General features: G+C 38.0%; 1 protein-coding gene across 1 annotated transcript in view; it reads right to left on the bottom strand.

The window, feature by feature from the left end:
• Positions 1-12,907: 12,907 nt before the first annotated feature.
• Positions 12,908-14,725, bottom strand: part of GALK2 (galactokinase 2) — a 46,352-nt gene continuing 44,534 nt past the window's right edge. Inside the window, exon 10 of the mRNA XM_062501505.1 lies at positions 12,908-13,290. Coding sequence (XP_062357489.1) covers positions 13,083-13,290 — 208 coding nt within the window. The 3' untranslated portion in view covers positions 12,908-13,082. The remainder of the gene's footprint in view (positions 13,291-14,725) is intronic.

Raw genomic sequence — 14,725 nt, 5'->3', positions numbered from 1 at the left:
TGTCTGTTGTATTGGTTTCTGAACTTGTCTAATGTGGAGGAATGTAAAAAGGAGAGGAATAAACCTCAGAGCTATTATTTTTGTGTTGCACATAAGGATTTTTGAGTGAGGTCATAGGAGTCATAAATCCCATTGACATGCTGGCCATCTTGTTAAGTTTAAATTTCTCAAGGATTTCAGTATCTAGTGCTCACATATAACACAAATGAGAAATTTGTGGGAAGAGTCAGTATTTTAATTAAATCAAATGATGTAATTTGAAAAATGTCAGCTTTCAGACATGTAGGTCCTCCTTGAAATCCGACTGGAATCATAATAATCATAATTGGAATGATGTTATCAGATACAGAGCCAGAAGTCTGGAAAATGTTGGGGTGCATTTAAGTGTGGCCTCTGAGGGTCAGCACCACTGAGCTTGGTGGTTACAGTAAAGGAAAAAAGGGATACCAGTGGTGATCTTGATCTCTCTGATAGATATTCAGTAATCCAAATGGTCCCCATATCTTTTCAACAAGGACCTTGTTACTGACTTGTCAGGCTGCAGGGCTCAGCCATGCCCTGAGATGTGACTTTTCCACTGCTCTTCTCACTAGAGTGGCAGACTGGGTTGGGTACTGCCTCTGTCTGTGTCTCTTAGCCTGGTACACTGGGATTCTTTCAGGACCAAGGGAGGAGGAGGAAGTGTTCATCTTCTCGATCATACTTTTCTCACTTTGTTTCTGTCAGATGTTTTGTTTTGTCAGATCATCAGGCACTCTTGGTGACAGGAACTTTTCTTCAGCCTCATGTTGTTGGTTACTGATCCTGTTCCATCCTGTCCACTTTCTTCTTTCCAGGGAGAGCACTGCAAAGATTTAAGTTCACTCCTGGTTTTAATAGGCAGTAAAACTTCTGTCCTCAATACTCTGTCAGAGGGGTTCCTCATCTTTGTTTCCTGAGCTGAGCCCTGCACCTATGACTTCTACTTTTGTTACTCCTGTTGATCAGCCTTTCAGGCCTTGTCTGCCTGCTTGCTGCTGCACCTTTCCATGGAATTGGGGTTTTTTGTGAGTATAGTTAGATCATAATTCAGTCTCAGTCAGGACATTGCTTTATCCCTTTTCTTTCCTAAACTCACATTTTGGAGCTAAAGCATTTCTATGCTTATGGGTTTCAAAAAGTCCTGGGCTAGATCTGGAAACTCAGGCCTTTTCTAAGATCTTTCTAAGAATTCAAATTAACTGATTTGGAATTGCTTGGTACCTCCTTCCCCCTCTTGCTAATTTTCAGCAATCTGGAACATTGTTCTCACACGTATTCTTCTTGTGAGTATATAAATTGTTTTGAAGCCCTATGGGATAATTGTCATTGCTGGAAAACTTTTATTGAATGGTGTTTGTCTGCCAGCATCAGAACTTGAGGAGGTTATTTCATCTTGGCTTTCATTTCAGTTCTATTTTAGCAGTTCTTTGTCTTCAACTCCATCATCTTCTCTGTGCACTGAACTGCTGTGTTCAAAGACATTTTTTGAAATAAAATTCTTCATTTTGTGGTTCTTTTTCAATGATGTTATTTCTCATTTTAGGAGCTTTTGTATTTCTTTAAGGCAAATGAGACATGTTAGTGGTTATTTGTAATTCTTTTTTGTTCAGTGGATTTCCTGTTATGCAAAAATGTAAAGCTTTTCTCACTGTTCTTCCAAACTTTTGTTTTCCTGTCTTGATAGTTTTGTACATCTGTGTCTGCTTTATAACCTGTGGCTAAGATGTACTTGCCCAGTTAAGATCTGGCTTTGTCTTTGTGGATGTCTGACAACTTACTGTAAAACTGCAAGTTAGAACTCCTGCTTGTGTGTTTCAAGACCTTCAAGAAGTGAACAGCTTTGTTTTGCTTTAACAGCTTTTCTGAATGGACAAGAGGGTACTGAAGATCTATGTAAGTTTATCAGCATGTTGTGCTTGCATACCACGTGTCCAGGAATAATTTCATTCCTTTGTTACTGTAAAAAAAAAGAATCCCAGGGGAAGATTCAAAGCATAACAGCATAACACTTGCACAGGGGCCTGTGCACAAAGTGCCACGTTTGTTTTTGGAGCATAGGAAAGATCACAGTCACAGAATGGTCTGGATTAGAAGAAACCTGAAAGGTCATAGAGTTCCAACCCCCTGCCATGGGTAGGGACACCTCCCACATGCTCAAAGCCCCATCCAGCCTGGCCTTGAACACTTCTGGGATGGGACAGCCACAGACTCTGGGCAGCCTGTTCCACTGCCTCACCACCCTCGCAGGAAAGAGTTTCTTTCTGTTACCTAATCTAAACCTGCTCTCTCTGTTTTAAGCCATTACCCTGTGTCCTGTCACTTTGTGTCTTTCTAAAAGGTTCATCCCCAGCTCTCCTGTTGCCCTGTGGACACTGGAAGGCTTTGCACACACCGCTGCTTTACAGTTCTTTTTCCCTTCCCGGGCAGGTGGGGTGGGGACAGACAGACACAAAGACACACACCTTGTGATAAATACATGCACTGGATAAATACTGCTCTTTACCACCGTGGAAATCCAGGATTATTAATACCAGTCTGTCCAGGCACGGCCTTTAAAAAACATCTGAAACAGATCTAAGTATCTGTGCTTTATTGCTAGTGTTTTAATGGATCAAATAACCTTCTTAGCACCATTTTTCATTACCCAATTCATTAACTGTAGAGAAATCTCTTTGCATATCATTTTGTCTGGGAAGAGAAGAAAGTGTGGAAAATGTACTAAGAACAGATTTAGGTTATTAACATTTCACTGGAAGGGTGATGTGTATCCTAAAGTACCAAGAAAATGCTATGTATGATTTTTGTATTTCTGTTAGAAGAGGATTCCATTTGCAAAAATCTACCTAAAGATAGGAAATATATGGCAGATGAATAAATAAGTGAATTGTGTGAACATATAAATACTGTGCCAAAGGAATCCAAAGCAATAACAGAGGATTGCTTTACATAATTCTGATTTATATTAGGATCATACCATGGGTAACATGCTAACAAAAGCCGTGATTCTGTCAATATTTATAAACTATGTGATAAAATACTTGAAAGAATACAGAGGATTATGGGGGGAAACAACAATGCATGTAACTGAAGAAAAACTCAGCAGCAAAGTGTTACTTTCCTCTACTGATCTATCTGGCAGTTGCAGTAAAATTAGGTGTGATATATTTTAAAAACTAGGCAGGAAAGCCAGAGGTGAATGTAATCTTTGAGTTTATTGTGTAGGTTATACCATCAGAGGTTTTGAACAGTGCTGCATTTATGTTGGACTTTTTCTTTTATAACTAGTATTTGTTCTAGGGTTTTTTTACATGTTTTACATGGGTTTTTTTTAATTTCTCTTTTCTAACATATTTTGATGCTTTCAATGTTCACAAAAGGACAAAGCTTTTGCCAGAGATAAGAATCAACTAGATTAAGGTAAGGGCATGATTGTAGCAAACTGCAACTTAAAATGTGATACACTAGTTTAATTCTTGATAAAACTTTATCACACACCTTGATTCTTCTTATGTAGCTCTACACAAAAGTCAGCATTAATTTTTAAAATAACTCAGGCTTGCAGGTGTTTATGTTCTATACCTATTGTCATCTGCAGTTTTTCTGCTTGAAATGGAAAATGGTCTCCTGCAACACATTAGATCATTGCCATCCGTCTTTCCCAGAAATTCTGATCCCTTTCATATATAGTACAGCACTTCATTTTGATGAAAAACAAAAATCTTTGTTAAAAAAAATCTCAATATAAATATTTTATAAAATGAATGTAGCATTTCTTAGTCTCTTATGCTAGCCTTCTCAGGTTGATAATATCCTTTACTGACATTTCTGCCGTTTTCCCTCTTGTATTGGCTCAATGTTGAATGCACTTCTGTGTTCCTCAGAATTTGGTAGCCAAAGTCTTTTACCTCCTACTTTCTCCATGCCCACAATACTGATAATGCTGTGTCATATCCCTTGACTTGAAGAGTAATTGTACTCAAGTTTACAAACAATGATATCCTTTTGGACTCCCTGACCAACCTGTATTGTGTTTAAAAACCTTTCTTCAGAAGTTTTTGCCAAGATGGTTTAAACCAGCTGGGGCAGGGAGGAGAAGAATGCATTACTCAAGTCTCACCCATTTATTTTGTTTCCTTTTTCTGCTATGATCCACAATAGCTGGGACAGTTTTCTCTTTTCTAGACTGAGACAGACCACAGTAATGCAGACAATCTCAGCAAGTGGTTTGCCTAAAAGACAGAAACTTAAAAATACAGAAAAAAAGGTTTGATTGGTTCCTCATCTTGTTATCCTTTAACTTAATGTGATTTAAAATGTCTGAGGTGAGACTGCACTTCAGCTTGGTTACTTTATTTCTGTTAAGATTTTTGGGGAATAAGGCTGAATGAGAAACATAAATCAAACCTCCCAGAATGTAATGAAACTCCTCTCATATCTGGATTCTAGCTTTATATATGGGCTTGGTTCTATTATGGCCTTGAATTATACTCCTTGGATTCAAAGATCTATAAATCTTGAGGATGCTTAGAGTGTTTTCTGAATTTGGACATATTTCTATCTGGCAAGTGTCCTTCTGAATGTAGAAAGGACTTATCTGTTGTGTGGTACAGATATTCAGAGCCCTTTGTTCTTTTTATCTTAAAACAAAGAGGTTTCACAAGCAAAGATTTGCTAAGTAATTAAATTCTTTCCCTGACACACATAGAACTTCTTTAATTACAGTGTTTTTGGAGGATTTAATGAAGACTTACTTGAGTTTCTCTGAAACCTTTTCTCAAGGGATTCTTAGCATTTTGGTTTTCTGTATATTGAAGAGTTTGCACACAACACATTAAAGGAAAACCAGTTTGCCACTGCTTTTCAGCATATTCAGCATAGGGACGCCTCAGCTTGCTTGTAAAATCTCAGCAGCTTCTGTTACAACAAGCCAGCCCTTATTCAGTGAATTCAGAGGTCAGTTTGTGTTATGGTAGTTTAACTTCACTGACTTCAACAAATTTCGCAACTTCATATAGAAGAGTGGAAAACTTTTTTTTCAACTTTCAGTGTGGCATTTTATATTTGTCATTGTTTTTATGAACTTCACAAGGACAAATTGTAAAACTTGTTATTAGGCTGACTAATGGGATAAAAAGAAAATTTTAGACTTCTTGTGAAACTGATTATGTTTTTCTCAGCAGATTTTAGGTGACTATTCACATTATGAGCACAATTCTGTCTAAAAATAAGTTCTGTCCACTTTTTATGGGTTTATTGAGAACAGAAATTTCCACACCATTCTCCCTTTAATGTGACCACAATGGGCAGTCATAATTTGTCCATTTATAAAAAAGAATAAAGTAGCAAATTGGCCACCATAAACTGTTAGTATATCCACTTTTGCTGACATGTTTATTGTAGTTTGCAATATGCATGATGTTGATTCTCAAAAATGTTCCATTTTCTTTTTTGAGAGTATGAATTATAATTTCATGAATCACAAAAATCAAGGCTACAATACAAATCAGGAGTTGAAAACACTACATACCACTCATCTATGTCATCCTCAGAAAGTGGGGATGTTGACATTTTTCATAGTTTGAATAAAAGCCTAAAACCTTCTATTCATTGTACAGCTGATGCCGAGCAGGTCAGATAGTTGATATATTTATGTAATGAGCAAAAGGCAGCTAATGAACATGTCAAGAAATGTTTAGAGAAAACCTAGAAAGGGACAAATATGTAAATTTCAGTACCCCACCTGAAACCTTATATAGCATAGAATCTCATAAAATAAACATATAACTTTGCCTAAAGTCTGAAAGTGTTTTTAATGTTTTGTTTTCATGGTATGTTTCAAAGGAAACGAACTTGACTCCAAAAAACACATCTAGGAATTAAAGATGGCCCCTAATGAACAGACAAAGGAATGAAAAAAGCAGAAGTCTTTGCAGCCTTAAAAGTAGAGTTCCAAATATCATCCCTCTTACAAAATATTTCCTGAAAATAGGCTTGTGGAGCACAAAAGTAAATTCTGGAAACACGAGAACTATGAAAGCAAGTCCAGTAGTCGGCACTTTCAAAAATAAATAAAACCATCAGGCAACAACTGTATGCTAATTGCATTTAAGAAATAAAAGACCACCTACATAGAAATAAAATGAATCTCATTAGTGGGGCTAAAACAGATAGCTGGGATTCAAACTCTCCGAACCAAAACTTTTAGGTTCACGAGAAGGAGCTTATGAAGTCACTGCCCTTTTCCTTGGGATGGACGAGAGCTGTGCAAACCCCCTGTGCCCCCCCCTGCAGCATTAGTGCCTGGTGTGCATTCCTGTCAGAGCTGGCACTCACTTTCAGAGCAGGCAACCCTGTTGTTCTTGCTGAATGAGCACAGCTAAGGCAGGGAGAAATGAGAAAGGAGAGCACCCAGAGCACTGTGTGCAGGGGGCTCATAGCTGAGGGTGGCACTTAGAAACCCCACAAATTGTGACACTGTTGTTCTGTCCAAAATATTTTATTTATTTAACCATTTAATTTGTTTTATGAAAAATCAACTCTAGGAAGAGCATACCACTCCAATCTTATAATCAAGAAAGTTAAGCATTTTATGACTTTTAGGCAGGACAATAAATTTTGAAGGTTTTCAGTAACAATAGTGAGAGGCCTGTAGGTCCATCTCCTGAAGCAGCTCCCACAAACCATCCTATTCCCTCTAGAGGAAGTATTGAAAATCATTTGCAGCCAGTGACCCCTCTCTCCCTGCTGGCCATCATCGGGTTATAGATCTTCAGAAACAAAAGCTGCCCAGGCCTTCACTAGCTCTCTCAAATGCTCTTCTGAAAATAAATGAAAAAAATAAAATAATTTTTAAAATCAAGGCTGTTCAAAGCTCCTCATCTATTTTACTGCTGACATAGTTAGATTGGCTGTGGAAAGACTGCAGAGGATTTTGACTGGATATATTTCTAGGGCCAAGGTCTGACCATAACCAACTTCAAAAAAAGCCCAATAGGTATTTTTTCATTGACCTTTAACCCTTTGTCCCCAATTTTTTTCATTCACAGTTAGTATTTGGCTCTGACTAAGTTCATGATTCACCTGTGGAGCTTTAACTTAATCTGACAGGAGTTCTGTAAATCCTTGCAAGACATTTTTGGTTCTGATTTTAGGTCCTGTTTTTGGTTAGATTTTTTAATTCAGCTATGAAAGTTAGAGTTTTATTTTCCTAGATAAAATTAGGTTCAGGCCTTCATAAAAAACTTCTTATTCATGGAGCTGCTATAGATGTTTAAAAGTGGTGCTCTGATTTTTTAATTCTTTTTTTCTCAAGTACAGGGTCTTGTCTGAATTATTTTCTAGATGGAAGCCTGAAAAGGAAGGAGACAGGAAAGAATGTTCCCAGGGAAACAGTCAGCAGAAAATGCTTCAGCATTTAATCAGAACTATTTAATTCTGTTGATAATTGATCAGTAGAACACAATTAAAAACCCCTGCTCAATGTGAGAACAGCTCAGCCAACAAAAATAAATTGATGTATGTCACACAAGAGACAGATAAGAAACCAGAAAATGTAGAACAACATGAATAAAAACTTCCCCCATATGGAAAGTGGCAAAAAAAAAAAAGCAAGGTATTTAATAATATTCCTGAGGAATTGCTTTAAGAGCTTAATACAAATCTGCCTCATTGTCTCTTGAAAAATTAATTTGGATTTTAAAAAAAAGAACCTCACACATCTGGCTTGATCATTGGCTAATAGAATATATTTTTATTCCCATTTCAAATCACACAGAGCTTGGCTGGAAAGAAGACAGATGCTTGGGCACTAGTTGTGTTTCAGTCTGAAGTACATCTAATCTTTATTGAGTCATTTGATCCTCGTGTGCCAAGTGCAGAAAGTTGTGCTTTAGTGGGAAGATCTTTCTTTTTTTCCTTTTAATGGGCAATTTTGGCCAACAGAATAAAAGGCTTAGGAGATGATAGCAGTTCTCAAAATGCTTTAGACTTAAAATCCAATAAATATATCCAGTGCTTTTGTATGAATCCTCATCAGTTTGTTGCTTCTACAGGAAGCACTGCTATGGGAAATCGATCTCAAGCATTTTAATGATCAATTAATTCTGAAAGCTCCTTGATGGCTTCTCATCTGAAGCTTAAACATTTTTTACTTACCTACAGTTTTTCCATTACTAGGTCTGACACCTATGATGAATTTGCTCTGAGTGCCTTAAATTACTTGTGAGATTTGGGCACGTTAGCTCTATATGTAAACTCTCAGTATTTGTTATTGTATTGCTTGAACTGTTTGCAGGGAGTGTGGACTGGGTAAATCCATGTTATGCTGAAATCAATGACCAAACCTGCAGAGGCTTCAGAAGCTCCAGAAAATGCTCACCCCCAGTTTAACTGGTCAAACAATCGTAGGAGACCTGAGGAAAATCACGTGCTGGAGAAGCAGAGGTTGCCAGTGTAGCAGCTCCAGCTTTGCCCTGCTGTCCAGGGCACAGGGAGGCTGCAGAGGTGGTTGGGCACTGCCTGCCCTCGGCAGTCACAGCTGTCTCTGTGAACCTGGGGCTGCCAGGGGAGCCTGTGATCTGTCATGTCTGTATCAGAGAATCTCAATTACTTGTCACACAAGTCCAAAAGCACAGGGCGGAGTACAAGAGATAAGATCAGCACCAGAATTAATCTGTTGCCTCTGTTTTATGAGATTGAATCTCAGAAGAGCATTTGATGAAAGAACTGCAGAGCTGAGGGAGGACAGATGTGTCGGCAGCATTGCTTGGCAGTGCTTCCTCTGCCAGTTCTCTGTGCACTGGGAAAATCTGTCAAACAGGAGTTATCACAGTGAGCAATTTGCAGTTAGTTTTACACTCCCACTGTAGTCCTTTCTGCATTGTGAACTAGTCTCTCTTATCAATACCTAGCCTTGAATCTCAAAATTAATTTAATGTGCTGCATGATTCACAGATTTCATAACATTGTCTTACCAGTCCAGTTTTCATGCTATTGGGGCTTTTTAATGTAAGTTCTTTTATAGAGTTTGTTTTTTTTTTTGTAAAACTTATAATGACAAGAGTCAGAGAGCACTTCTTCAGTCCTGCCTAGAACAGCTATGATTTGCAAGGTATCTTTTTTAGAATATACTAAGGATACTCTTGTGAATGTTGTATCTTTAACTAGATCTGGTTGGGATTTATCATACCAATAAGCTTCGTAGTTAGCTGAAAATACAAATCTTTCACTTCACTGAAGCTGTAGTGCAGCAGTTGCTTCAACATATCTAGATGTTATTAAAGAGACACATGGACTCGGAGAGGAATTTCAGAAGGATTATACTGACTAAGTAGTCAGCAGTTGCTAAAATAGAAGTTGGCATTCAGATCATATTAACAAGAAACCAAGATTCCCGAAAATGTTATGTAAGTAACTATTATATATTAGGTTGCCATATGTCCGTGTGTGTGCTGTGTCCAAGACTACATGCTCATGATCCCCTCCCAAGGAGTGAATGGTAAAATTCCTCTCATGCTATTTCACAGGATGAGCATGTTCTTGTGTACAGAGACACAGTCAGCAAATGCAGTGATGAAGACTTACATGTCAGTGGGATTACCATAATGCAGAGTATTAATATGGCACCAGGCAGTGATGCTGCACCCAGATGTCTAACAGTGTCTCCATTCCAGATCCTTTTTGGAAATGTTTAGAGCCCATTTACTGCACACTAAGATTAAACTGGTGATTGAATGAATTACCGTCAGGCCTTCAGATAAAATTACACTCCATGGATAATCACAGCTTGTGCTAACCTTCACTGGGTGCAGGGGTAACAGTGACAAAGGATGAGGAAACGCCTGAGGCACTTAAAGGTGGAGGCAGAGAAGGCATTAATAGTAAGAGCAGCTGTTCTCTGGGTACCAAACCCCCTGAGCAGGAGGAGAGGGACAGGGATCCAAAGGAAGCACCTGTAATCCAAGGGGAGTGATTTCACTGCCACTTGACTACAACACTAACAAGTCCCTGGGGCTGGATGGATCCACCCAAGGGAATTGAGACCTGGTGGAAGTGCTCACTGAGCCACTTTCCATCACTGATCAGCAGTTTCCCCTGAGGAGGTTTAGACTGGATATTTGGAAAAAATTCTTCATAGCAAGGATTGTCAAACACTGGAGCATGCTGCCCAGGGTAGTGGTGGAGTCACTATCCCTGGAGGGATTTAAAAGATGTGTCCATGTGGCACGTGGGGACATGGTTTGTGGTGTACTTGTCAGTGCTCAATGGCTGGACTTGGAGGTCTTAAAGGATGGATGGTCTTAGAGGTCTTTTCCAACCTAAACAATTCCATGATCTATCTGATTTACCTATTAGTGTTACTCTAGCTATAGAAGAAATTTTTAAAAGGTAGTCAGGAAAAGCTACTAAAAATACTTGAAAGTCTTGCTTAGGCAATATGCTCATCTGCTGCTCTAGACTTAGAAATTTTCATCAAAATCTTCTTGCTTTATTAGAGATACTACTGATGTCTTTCCCCTTATCATTCTCATGCTCTGATCATTGGGGAGTTTTACCACTGTAGAGTAACATGTCTTTAAAGGCTTTGAAAACCAAGAAAAAAAAAAAAACCAAAAAAAAAAAAAACCAAAAGACTTTTTGTTTGTTTAAAAAGAAACATTTACTTACTATATATAGTCAGTAAATAAAAGTGCCTGAGTACCCTTTTTATGTAAATAGTTTGAAGTTTGAATTCTGTAGGTTTTTCTATGAAAGTTATGTCTAAATTTTACTGGGAAAGAGATTCATCAGAAGATCTTTTGGTTTTATTCTTTTATACTTTTTTCCTTTTATATCTGGTTTCCTTTTATTTGTTTATGAGAATATGATTTATAAGATTCATTGTCAGAAAAGTTTTGAAATGTACTGCAGCCTGCATGTTTTGGGGAAGATTCTATGACTTTGTACATCATGTTCAACTTTAAAAAGAAGAAAAAAACTCCATAATACATTTTCATTCTGTTCATACACTGATTACTGCTTCCATTAATCCAGCTGGAATTAAAGTTTGATGCAAATATCTTAATGGTATTTACTGGTATCTACTGTTTTCTACTCCATTTTTATGACAGGATAATAAATAAGAACTCACTGGTGTAAGCTCAGGATTGTACTTCATTAGGCATTTGGTAACAAAGCAATGGCAGTATTTTCTTCAAAATATCTGTGGCTGTTTTAACCATTGTTGAAGACACCTGATTTTTACTTTCTGGGGTCCTGTATTTACAGGTTTATTTGAATGCAGAGTATCTACTGTACATTACAAATGGGTTACAAGATACTAAATTTCAAATATGGTAGTAGGGAGTGTTTAAGATTAGCCCATTCTATAATTCTGCCAATTGTTCAGAACTGTTTCCTCTCTCCTTTGTTTTCCCCTTCTCACATGCATCCTTTTGACTGTCCTCCCCACAAATCATCTTGTGCCCAGAGCCCATCCTTTTCCTCCTGAGTATTTGATTTACTTGACCCAAGCACTGTTTCACTTTTCCTGCTTGTCAGAAATAAGAGATCTTCTCTACTGATACTACTGCCATGACATTACCCTCTGAGGTTCCTGAAAAGATCTGGTAATTTGCACTGGCTGTTGTTCATCTGCTGTGCTCAGATTTGGCAGAGCCGTCTCAGAGAATTAGGAACCTCTGAGAATTTGGGTTTGGCCTGAAGTAGCATGGGTAATGTACAGAAAATCTGAGAGATCTCTAATTTGATGCAGACTTCTGGACATTAACTTGTGCTTAGCATCACAAAAACATGCCCAGGGCCAACTCTTGCTGTGTCTTTTATAGCTGCAAGGGCTGTGACACGACCAAATCTTCTCTTTGGTTTTCTTTGCAGAGAGCAGAGAAGTGCAAGTTTGTGCAAGAGAGAGGCTGCAGGAGCCTGACTTTCCCCTTGGGAGCAGGGTTAGGACATCTTTGGGGGATCCTGATGTACAGTCCCCTTTCTGCAATCACAGCCATTTCCCCTGCTGAGGAGGCAGGTTATGAACTGTGGGTCTGTACTGCCAGAGCAGTTATAGGAGATGGCAGGAGCAGAAAGTGGTAGCAAGGTCAGAATTTCTCAGTAATTTCAATGACATTTTCCCTTGGTCCTACCTAGAACTTACTTTTGCTTAGTATAACTGAGTAAATTCTCTCCTTAATTATTCCTAATAAATTGTAAATTTTTTTCACATGGTCAGTGGATAATATTTAGTCTTTTTATAATAGTTTTGCATAAAATGCAAATGCTTTATGATGTAGATGCAAAGCTGGGACTCAAGCATGAGATCTTGGTGTCTGGTAACTCAAAATCAACTCTGTTTCATTATTTGCTCACTCACTTAGGTTGTCATATCATACAGCTCATGAATAGCATTCATTTTTGTTGAAGCTTTCACACCTGCACAAAGATACTTAAGAAATATCACTACGAGAAAAGTTGTCCTACTTAACATAATGTATTCCTCATGCTTTACTTGGCCAGCAGATGCTCCTCCAATACTATCATGAATTACAACAGTAATTATCCTACTTGTGGAGAGTAGAAAACTTTGAATGTTTAGCAAGGTCCTTCCAATTTTTTGAATGCTTCAGTTTAATATTCCTTTTTTACAGAATACTCTAAACAAAACAGTGTCCAGGACGGGAAGACAAAAAGCACTGAAAAGCCCTGTAAACACTGCAAGGTCCCCTCCCTCCACTGGGGCAGCTCATTGCTCACCTGGTCTCTCTTTTATTACAGTAAAGGGAAAAGAAGAGAGAGACACTGTAACAAATCTTCACTTTTATTTCAGTTTCCCTTTTCCCTGTCAACGGGTTTTAGTAAACCAATATTTATACTGAAAGATATATTTAATATGGGGGGGAAAAAAGACTTTTATAATCAAAGAGTTTTCTTTTAATTGCTTCTTCAGAAATACATTTTGATAATAGCAACTGCTCATTACAATACAAACCAGAAAAAACATTCATGTACTGTGGCATGGGAAGTACTGCCAGTTCTACATGCTCTACTTAGTTTCTTTAAAATTTTTACGTTTTTTAGGCCTCAACAAAAAACAAAGCTCCTCTTCCAGGTTTGGTAGCAAACAGACTATTATTCTCCACTGCTAACCTTTGGCCATCTGTTTGGTAATAAGCCTTTTTTACATTTTTTAGGAAAGTGTTCAGCTTGTCAGTAGGCACCATTGACACAGTACAGCCACCCCATCCAGCTCCAGTCAGACGTGACCCAATGGCCCCGAATTGCCTGAAAGGAAAAAAACAGGGAAAAAATAATATAAAATAAACCAAGAAGAGATACTTTGTCATATATAAAATTTTTATAAAACACTCAGATGTGTTTTGAGTATTCCCATGTCATCAGACTTTTCTGATGTTCACTTGCTTGTATGTAACACAATAGCAATTTGCAATTACCCTTTTGGACCAAAGAAAAGCAAGGAAAGTGCTGACGCTTTAAACTGCAGTATAGTCATTTCTATCAGTTCCAAAAGTCCCCCTGTTTTGTAATGCTTCAGCATCAGCTGTTTTTAGGATCACAGCACAGCTGAGATGAAGAAAGCAGGAGAAGAAAGGAATTGTGTTAGCAACATTCATAAGACATCAGAAGTGAAAACAGAAATACATGACAAAAATAACAAAAGAGGGTTCATAAACTAATTGCACAGGATGTAGGCATGCAAGCCATTTTCTAATGTGGCAAAGACAAATAGCTCTATTCTTCCAGGACAGATCTGAACCATGCTGAAGATTCACAGGCTTCTGCAGGAGTGTTGAGTGTGCCAGTCAAGAGAAGGAGAGTTCAGAGACTCTCAAAAAGTCAGTCACTGCACTCTGTAGAAATAAACTCACATATACTACTGTTTATGCTGAATGGACAGAGTTGGGTATCTCTCTTTGGAGTAACCTCATGAACTTCAGACTGACAGCAGTAGAGGTAAAGTATGAATGTAGTCCCAAAAGAAAAAAATGCTCAATGAAGAGTGTGAACAGAAAGAACAATGACAAATAAATGACATGCAAAATATAATCCATTCCCAGCCTCAAGATACTGGCCTACTTGAAATGTCCTAGAGCAAATCCCATGCTGTTATGCTGCAAGACTCAGATGCTATCTCATTAGAATTTAGAAGTGTTTTCAGTAGTTTGCTTACCTGTGTTCCTGATCTTAGACTCAGAAAAGGTAGGAAAATACCATGTAGTAGTAAGTACTTTGGAGCTTTTCTAACCTAGTGAGAACAGGATGAGTAAGATTTAGAAAAGCCATCTGAAATCTTATTCTTGTGGGAGACCTAATCTGACTTACAAACAAATACTTCTGATGTGCTTCTAGTAGCCATGCACAGAGAGATTCACCAACCCTAGAATATGTTAGAGGGAGAGACATGTGAATAGCATTGGAAAATGACAGCTCATTTGGAGTGGGCTGTTGTAATTTTTCATGTGTGCATTTTATGTTAAATGAATCTGATGCAGTGCTGGGTTAGTATAGGTTTAGGTCATATTTCAAGCAAGTACTTGCATATGTGTTTGATTCTAAACACACATCTCTTCTTGAACAGAAACACTTTCTTAAGTGTGTCTGTGTGGTGCCACCCTTCATACTGACTCGATTTTATGTTCATTCTGCATTTCCTGTTGGTGTTTTATTTTACTTATTGTTTTTCCTGTAAGCCACTTAT

Source organism: Cinclus cinclus, chromosome 13, assembly GCF_963662255.1.
Source record: "Cinclus cinclus chromosome 13, bCinCin1.1, whole genome shotgun sequence".
Lineage (NCBI taxonomy): Eukaryota > Metazoa > Chordata > Aves > Passeriformes > Cinclidae > Cinclus > Cinclus cinclus.
The sequence above is the reverse complement of the archived record's forward strand: the minus strand, read 5'-3'. Positions and strand labels throughout refer to the sequence as shown.